Here is a 9,416-nt window from a genome sequence, read left to right as displayed (position 1 = left end):
GCGGGGGCCCGGGGCTGCTGCCGCCTCGCCCGCCCCTCCATCGCCATCTTGGGCGAGCATCCGGGGCGGGGGCGCCCAGCGAGTGCGGCCGCCGGGCCCGCCGGAGACCCCGGCCCCCGCGCACCGTGACCCTGCGCCTCGCGGGGCTCTGCTCCGCCGGGGTCTGCGCCCCGGTGCCTCGCCCTGTCCGGGTCGCCTTGGGCCCCAGTTGGGCCGCTTGTTTCTGGGTCTGTCTCTTGGACTCCCTGTTTCTGGGTCTCTTTCTGCCTCGGTGTGTCCGTTTCTTTTCCCTGTCGTTGCTTCAGGGTCGCCTCCATCTCGGTTCCAGGCTCAGTGGAGGCAGAGTCAAGGTCTCCGTCCAGCTGGCCCATCTTGCCATTGGAGCCCAGTCCATTCCAGCCCAGATCCCGACCTGAATCCTGGTTAGTGCACAGGATGCACCGGGAGATGCACTGAGGACAGGACAGTGTCCTCCTCAGCCGCATTGCCATGGCCATTCCAAGCTGGAGACTTCTCTGGCTTCCTTCTCTTGCTCTTGCAATAATCAAGCCGGGCAGAGCATACTCTGCCCCAAGCACCACCGCACTTAGACCTCTCTACAACCCTGGGAGGGACAAGGAAGTTTTGATTGCTCCCATTCTACACACAGGGAAACTGAGGATGGAAGAGGTGAAGTGACTTGCCTGAGGACACCAGGCTAGCGAGCAGCAGATAATAGGATCAGAACCCTGGTTTTCAGACTCAGAAGGTCATTTCCCACTCATTCTTCAATGATGCCTTCCCTGCACTGGCCAGACTGGTTGCCTCAAAATGCCACAAATTTTTCTTGTTCTAAAACTGGGGACTCCATCATCAGACTAGGATAGGGAGAGGAGCTCAGATTAAATGACCTATTTAAGGTGCCTTCCAAGACCAAGATGCCATGATCTTTCATTCCTTAGGTCTCCAGTATTCTCATGACTTAGAGCCATTTTGTCCCTGTACCTGGCAGGTGCCTTACCCATTTGTTGCTAGTTACCCTTAAAAATGACCCTTACTTGGCAGATCTAACAGAGTCTGGCATATAGTCATTTATTGTCAGGCCCATCCGCAGCATTTGACTTAGGTGAGCACTCCCACTCGCTTCTCTTAGTGATCTCATGTGGTCATCAAGGCTTTAAATGACATCTGTAAGTTCTTGGTTTATTAATTCTGTTATGAAAACTCTGCACCATCACCACAGATAAAGGCATTGCGGAATCTTTACTTCTTCTGTTGTCCAATCTCCAGCGCACTTTTTGCCAGCACCAACACTGGCTTTTCCAGACCCCTGACTTTCTTCATTCTGTTCTCGCATTCCTTTGTGTGATCTTGAGGTCTCTCTCTTCGCATACAGACCATGTCTTGCAAATCGAGGTTTGGGTTCATTTTTCTTTGCAGGATCCAAGGAATCCTAAATCACACCAAAGCCGGTTGTCTTGCCACCACCAAAATGGGTTCTGAATCCGAATACAAAGATGACGTCTGGTGTGGTCTTGTACGTTTTGGCTAGTTTTCCTGAATTTCTGCCTTCCCAGGGTGAAGAACATCAGTGACCATTTGTTTCTGCTGAAGTAGTCTGTTGGTCATGAACTTCGTGGTCCAGATAGTTGCTGTCATTCATGATGAGGGCCGGGCTTGAGGCAGCCAGGGAGGAAAAGACCTTAAATGACATCTTTATACTGAAGATGCCCAAATAAATACTTTCAGCCTGGACCATCTCCCCTGAACCCCAGACTTATATATCCCACCACCTGCTCAGTATTTCCATTGGTTGTCTAATAGGCGTCTCAATTTAACATGTCCAAAATGGAGCCCCGATCTTCCCTGTTAAACTTGCACCTCCCGCAGTCTCCCCATCTCAGGTCCTAGCAACTCCATCGTTCCTGCTATCACCTGATCCAAGTACCATCACCTCTCACCTGGGTTATTGCAGGAGCCCCCTCGTATGTCTCTTTTCTCTGTCCTTGTGCCCTTCAGTCTTTTCCCAATGCAGCATGAGTCGTCCTGTTAAAATGTGCACAAGATCATGTCACATGTCTGCTCAAAACCCATCAGTACCTTCCATCTCAGAGCAAAAGCCAAAGTCCTTCTTAAAAAAAAAAATTATTTATTTATTTTAGAGAGAGAGAGCACGAGAGCATGCGCATGAGAGAGAGAGAAAGAGAGCATGAGCAGGGGGAGGGGCAGAGGGAGAAGGAAAGAGAGAATCTCCAGCAGACTGTCTGCTGAGTGACCACCAGGAGCTCGATCCCAGGACCCTGAGATCATGACTCAAGCTGAAATCAAGGTTCAGATGGTCAACTGATTGAGACACCCGGGCTCCCCCAAAGTCAAAATTCTTTTTATGATGAGAAGCCCCATGGTAGTCAGCTCCCTCCCTCCATCCTCTAGACCTTTGCTAGAGTTCAGTCTGGAACTCTGTCTCCCCACCCCTCCTGCCCTCACAACCTCCCCCTTCTCCTTACCCCCCTTCTTTTTAACATGTTCTACATTTTAATTATTTTATTCTTAGTCTGTTCACTCAACAGAATGAGAGCTTTGTGAGGACAGGGATTTTTGTCTGCTGGGTTCCCTGCTGAATTCCAAGCAGCTAGAGCAGGACCTGGAGGTGGTAGGTGCCAGGGGGCCAAGATAAAAGAAAGAAGTCACTGCCCACAGGGAGAGTAGTGTCCTAAGTGACATGGGGTGACAGGGAGAATAGGAACAAGAGGAGGGACTGTGTGGTGGGGAGAGGGGGTGAGGAAGAAGGCTTCACACAACTATTGATTGCTGTAGATGGTTGACCTGGGTCTTGACAACTGAAGGAGGGTAGAGCTGACGGTGAGGGAAGAAACACGCTCTGCGGAAACCCAGTGGTCTGAGGGTGCAGGAAATGGCCAATCCACTAATTCGCTGCACAGACATCCATGGACCACCCCTGATGGGCCAGACCCTGCTCCGGGCACCAGGAGCATAGTGGTTCTTGCCTGCATGGGGCTTAGTCTAGCACCATGAGGGAGACAGACAAGGAGGCAGGCAACTCTAACACTGTGTGATCTAGACTGTGATGGGGAACAGGGAGGAGGGGCACTGAGGCCAGATCCGGAGGGAAGAAGGCTTCTGGAGGAAACAAATACCTGAACCCCTGTAAGTGGAATGTGGCAGGTATGAACTGGGCAGGAGGGCAGGGTGGGAGATCAAGCCAAATAAGAAGGCTAAGGTGAGACGGGGCAGGTCATGCACTGTTGCTTAGCGAGCAGTTGATGATTCAGCCGTCAACTGAATGAATGAGTCAATGAACAAGGTGTCACCATATAAAGAGTGTCACTAAATCCATAAGCCACACACAAAAATCCGGTTAATTCCTCTGTATTCATATTTGAACACACGGACTGTGGTGGGGAGTGGGAATGAAGTGTAACAGGCTCAGGCCAGTCAAACCCAGTGTAAGGAGTAAGAGCCATGGTCCTTGGCCTGCCTCTCGATTGTGACCTTGCTATGTGACCTTGCCCAACTTCCTTCCTTTCTCTGGGCCTCACTTCATCATTGAGAAAAATAAGAGGGCTGGGGTCTGATGCACATTTCAGAGGAGGAGTTCCAAAAAGTTCACGCCATTAAAAGTGGATGTGGTACACACCTTAATTTCTTTCTTTTTCAGTCCATCGATAAAATTCTCCATTATATCCCCCCTTTCAAATGGTACCATGGAATGCCTGCAAGGGGGGATGAGGTGTTCATGAGTGCATGACCACAGATGGCTAATGAGCATGCTCAGGTGAACATCATTAACCATTGTCATGTTTTTTACCACTTACCAGGTTAAACTGTTGTTAATCTTAGCTATTTATATATTGTTTAATGTATAACCATACTGGACCATGAGGAAGTATGAGGAGCACTGATACCTATACACTACAAAACTCTGATGCTGAGGAGAGAATGATAATTTTGCAAATTAGCCTCAAGTTGATCCTCATGAGAAAAGAATGGTATAGTTTTCTTTTTTTTTTTAATGATTTTTTATTATATTATGTTAATCACCATACAGTACATCCCCGGTTTCCGATATAAAGTTCGATGATTCATTACATGCGTATAACACCCAGTGCGCCATGCAATACGTGCCCTCCTTACTACCCATCAGCAGTCTATCCCATTCCCCCACCCCCCTCCCCTCTGAGGCCCTCAGTTTGTTTCTCAGAGTCCATAGTCTCTCATGCTTCATTCCCCCTTCTGATTACCCCCCACTTTCTTTATCCCTTTCTTCTCCTACTGATCTTCCTAGTTCTTATGTTCCATAGATGAGAGAAACCATATGATAATTGTCTTTCTCTGCTTGACTTATTTCACTTAGCATTATCTCCTCCAGTGCCGTCCATGTTGCAGCAAATGTTGAGAACTCGTTGTTTCTGATGGCTGAGTAATATTCCATTGTATACATGGACCACAACTTCTTAATCCAGTCATCTGTTGAAGGGCATCTCGGCTCCTTCCATGATTTAGCTATTGTGGACATTGCTGCTATGAACATTGGGGTGCATATGGCCCTTCTCTTCAGTACGTCTGTATCTTTGGGGTAAACACCCAGTAGTGCAATGGCTGGCTCATAGGGTAGCTCAATTTTTTTGTTTTGTTTTGTTTTGTTTTGTTTTTTTTATTATATTATGTTAATCACCATACAGTACATCCCCAGATTCCGATGTAAAGTTTGATGCTTCATTAGTTGCGTATAACACCCAGTGCACCATGCAATACGTGCCCTCCTTACTAGGGTAGCTCAATTTTTAACTTTTTAAGGGACCTCCACACTGTTTTCCAGAGTGGCTGTACCAACTTGCATTCCCACCAACGATGTAGGAGGGATCCCCTTTCTCCACATCCTCTCCAACAATTGTTGTTTCTTGCCTTGTCTATTTTTGCCAAGGAATGGTCTAATTTTCTAATCAAAAGTCAATAGTCACGGGGGTGGTTCAGTGGCTCGGTCAGTTAAGCATCTGCCTTCAGCTCAGGTCACGATCCCAGGGTCCTGCGATGGAGCCCCAGTCTCTCCCTCTCCCTCTGCCTGCTGCTCCCCCTGCTTCTGCTCTCTGTCAAATAAATGAATGAAATCTTTAAAAAACAAAAAACCCGCAAAAGTCATTAGTCACTAATACTCAAAGCCAATATTTAAAAATAAAATTTAATGATAGTTCAATCTCATTTGGCATTTTGTTTATCAGAAAGGCAGACTGACTGTATCTACAATGTTATTTGTAGAGAAGTACTTCCCAATAGATCCGAAAATCTTTTATTTCACATTCAAAAATAAATAAAACTCAAAATGTTAAAGCTTTTTAAATTTTAGCACAATATGCAATCATATCATGAAAGCAAGTTCTGTCTTCTTTTGATCCTGTAACATGTGGTTAGATTTCAACATACATTTGGTCCCCAAATTTGATATGTAGTCTTGTTCTTTGACAAGTCATGCTTTTTTTTTTTTTTTTTTTACAATTAATTTAAAATCAGCATGCATCACTTCTGAAATGAGGAAGAGGGTTTTAAAAGTCATCAATTTAGGGGCAACTGGCTGGCTTAGTCGGAAGAGCATGTAACTCTTGATCTCAGGGTTGTGAGTTTGAGTCCTGCATTGGGTGTAGAGATTACTTTAAAAATAAGATCTTTACGGGTGCCTGGGTAGCTCAGTCAGTTAAGCATCCAACTCTTGGTTTCGACTTAGGTCCTGATCTTAGGGTCGTGAGATGGAGCCCCACCTCTGGTTCTGCACTCAACAGGGTATCTGCTTGAAGATTCTCTCTCTGCCCCACCCACAACTCATATGCACTCTTTCTCTCTCTCTCTCTCTCTTTAAAATAAATAAATCTTTGGGGGGCCTGAGTGGCTCAGTCAGTTTAGCATCTACCTTCAGCTCAGGTCATGATCCCAGGGTCCAGGGATCGAGCCCCAAGTGGGGCTCCTTGCTCAGTGGGAAGCCTGGTTCTCCCTCTCCCTGCCCTCTGCTTGTGCTCTCTCTTGCTCTCTCTCTCTCTCAAATAAATAAATAAAATCTTTAAAAATAAATGAATCTTGAAAAATATAAATAAATAAAAATAAATGCCTTTAAAAATTCATCAATTTAATTAAATGTGTTTTTTAAAATTGCCTTCAATTAACAGCATATTATTATAATTTTTTAAAAAATTTTATTTATTTATTTGTTAGAAAGAGAAAGAGAGTCCACAAGCAGGGGGAGTGTCAGAGGGAGAGGGAGAAGTAGGCTCCCCACCAAGCAGGGAGCCCAATGTGGGGTTCAACCCCAGGACCCTGGGATCACAACCTGAGCCGAAGGCAGACGCTTCACCGACTGAGCCACCCAGGTGCCCCATATAATTTTTTCTTTCTTAAAATACCTCCCTTGAGACCATTCTAAGACAGAAATAACATGTTGGGGACCAGTCAATGTAGAGGTCGAGAGACCCGGGAGAGGCTCCGTCGAGGACTGCAGTTTCTCTTGGTTTGCCAGGCGGGTGGGATGCTACCCAACAAAGAGGACGCGGGGAAGAGCAGGGCAGTGGAGGGGGGCTGAGATTAACACGCTGACCAGGAGGGGCCCACACGGCGTCCAGGTGAACATGTGAAGTCCCTAGAAAAGCCGTTCTCACCTGAGCAGAGAGATCAGGACTGGAGAAACTATTTGTGAGCTGGTGCCTCTATCGGAGCACGTCGCACACCTTATTGTAATGTTCTTTGTGAAACTGTCCAGCTCTGCTGCCAGACAGCTCCCTGTGGCAGGGACCACATGCATCTTGCTCACTCCTGTTTTCCTGGCATCTAGACCGTGCACAGCGTATAGTCAGATCCCAACTGATGTTTTTAAAGTGAATGTTAAAAGAAGTTGCTCGTTTATCATATGCCATGCAAAACAGATGCAAGTTTCAAATCACCGAGGGAGTCCTCAGGATGGCATGTTACCGTGAAGTGTTCCAACAACGTCGGCGGCACTTGCCTGAGCAGCGCCTGAGATCTCAGTAGCTCTGTGACTCGAAATCCAGAACTGAAGGACCACATGCTCTGTAGGACCCACAGTGGCATTCTAGAGGAGATGACAAAATCTAGAGTAGATGACAAAATCCACCACTGTGGTGATTTTAAAACATGGGTACGAGTTCTCTAGCCCTTGTCCCTTCAAGAAGTGGAGTCTACTTACCCTCCCTTTGGATACAGGCTGGCCTTAAGGACTCAGGTCTAAAGGAGACGGTGTGGTGGAGGTGATACTGCTTGGCTGCTTGGCTTCTGAGGTTAGTCACTAGATGCTGCTCCCACCTGGCTTTCTCTGGGGGACATGTGCCTTTGGAGCCCTGAGCTACCATGTGAGAAGTCTGGCCACCTTGAGGCTGCCATGCTGGAGAGACCATGAGGGGAGATCACATGGACCCAGAGATGCTACAGGGGCCCCAGCTGTTCCAGCCCAGGAGCCAGATGTGGGAGGACACCTCCATGTCCAACGCAGGCCCTGTCTGACCACAACCACGGAGGAGACCCCGAGACCAGTCAACCCTAAGCGCTGTGAGAGCCAGTAAAATAACGACACATGGCTGCTATGGTTTCATGCCACTAAGTTTGGGGTGGTTTGTTACCTAGTCCTAGATAACCAGAACTAGTGCTGGAGTCTTGGCTGGGTTGGCTTCACTATTAGAACCGCTCGCTGCCTCCCTCCCCCCATCATCCCCTTTCAAGGAAGATACACAAGTTAGATATGTTTATGGCATCTTCACCCTTCACATTCAAAACTCTCTCCCGCAGTGTGCCTCTGCTCAAGCCCTCTGAGCCCATGGGCTGCATCTCCTCTGCACCTGACAGGCCTTTCCAACCCTTACCACTAAATCGCTAACCAATTTATGAAATTATGGGATGTTTTTCTTTTCTTCTTTGTGCTTTTCTGTGTTTTTAACAATTTGTTGACACTGGACACATGTTATTTCTGGAATCAAATATTAAATGTAACTTAGAGGTGAAAAAAATAATCTTCAGATGATGAGAAAGTTCTGGAGATAATAGTGGTGATGGCTGCACAACAGTGTGAATGTACTTAGTGCCACTGTACCCTGTGAACTGTACCCTGAAAACTGGCTAAATGGCAAATTTTATGTGATGTATGTTTTACCACAATGGAAAAAATGTATACAATCCCTTAAAGCTCAACTCAGATCCCGGCTCCTTCAAAGTGACCACCCCTGGGCGCCTGGGTGGCTCAGTGGGCTAAGCTTTCACCTTGGGCTCAGGTCATGATCCTGGAGTCCCAGGATCCAGTCCTGCATCCAGCTCTCTGCTCAGTGGGGAGTCTGCTTCTCCCTTGACCCTCCCCCATCTCATTCTCTCTTTCTCACGCTCTTTCTCAAATAAATAAACAAAATCTTAAAAATAAAACCCCCAAAAAACCCCAAAGGGACCATCCAGGCCTCACCCATGCATCTGTACCACTTAATAGGCCCTGCATTATTTCTGCCTCATACGGGTATTTCTTCATTTACATAATTAGTTTGTCGCAGTCCTGTGTCTCAGATGACACTGGAAGCCCCCTGAGGGCAGAACCTGGCATCATACAGGTGATCACACCTACGGTACATTTGTAAAACAACTGCCGGAAATGGGAACACATTTCCTTAAAGAACTGACCAGACAAATGATGGCTCTGTTCTCAGACTAGCCAATCAAAACCTCTTTAACTCATTAAATATCTGAAATGTTGTATGTTGGCAACGAAAATGCATTGCAGAAAACAATGGAAATACTGGCAATTAAACAAAACAGAAAAATCAGTGGAAAGGTTGACAAGTTTGGGACTGAATTAGTAACAAATATATATATTTAAAAAGAGGTAATTATTAACTAGGTAAAACAAAGTTCTGCATGAATGAAAATGACTCAAAGTTTATTACCTGACTCCTGTCTGAATACATTTACATAGTTATAATGATGTGTAAGCACTGAATATTAGTCTATGTAAAATTACAATAGCACTACATTGAAAAGATGAGGGGGATGCGAAATGTGTGTGTTTGGTGAAAATGAGAAGGAGAACAGCTACATTCTAAGCTTGCATAGCGGAAATGCCACTAAATAATGCATAAAAACTGAAAAAAATCAGTAACATTACACACATTTTATTTAGAGAGTTGTTTGAGTTGTTTTAGAACTTGACTCTATAAAGCTACGTGTCTGTGAAATTGGGATAAAAGTAAACCTAAAAAAAAAAAAAGGTGACACAATTCTCTGTAGGGTTCAGTCAGATGGCCTCCTGCCCTGAATCATCCTTCCTGCTCAGCAATCCGGGCAGACACGGCTCCACCGCCCCGTTCCCATCACGGCCTTGCCACGCCCAACAGCTCGCTCCTGTGCTGGACGACCGCCTCTGCTCACGGCTGGCCTGTCCCAGC

At 46.4% G+C, this 9,416-nt stretch overlaps 1 protein-coding gene across 1 annotated transcript in view; it reads right to left on the bottom strand.

Moving 5' to 3' along the window:
• The window catches only part of IGDCC4 (immunoglobulin superfamily DCC subclass member 4), a 41,516-nt gene extending 37,822 nt beyond the window's left edge, over nucleotides 1–3,694 (bottom strand). The window contains exons 1-2 of the mRNA XM_034661701.1: nucleotides 3,638–3,694; nucleotides 1,941–2,025 (exon numbers count right to left, since the gene is read on the bottom strand). Coding sequence (XP_034517592.1) covers nucleotides 1,941–2,025; nucleotides 3,638–3,679 — 127 coding nt within the window. The 5' untranslated portion in view covers nucleotides 3,680–3,694. The remainder of the gene's footprint in view (nucleotides 1–1,940; nucleotides 2,026–3,637) is intronic.
• Between the last annotated feature and the right edge of the window lie 5,722 nt (nucleotides 3,695–9,416).

This window comes from Ailuropoda melanoleuca, chromosome 5, assembly GCF_002007445.2.
Source record: "Ailuropoda melanoleuca isolate Jingjing chromosome 5, ASM200744v2, whole genome shotgun sequence".
Lineage (NCBI taxonomy): Eukaryota > Metazoa > Chordata > Mammalia > Carnivora > Ursidae > Ailuropoda > Ailuropoda melanoleuca.
Note: the sequence above shows the minus strand (reverse complement) of the source record. Positions and strands in the feature narration are given on the sequence as shown.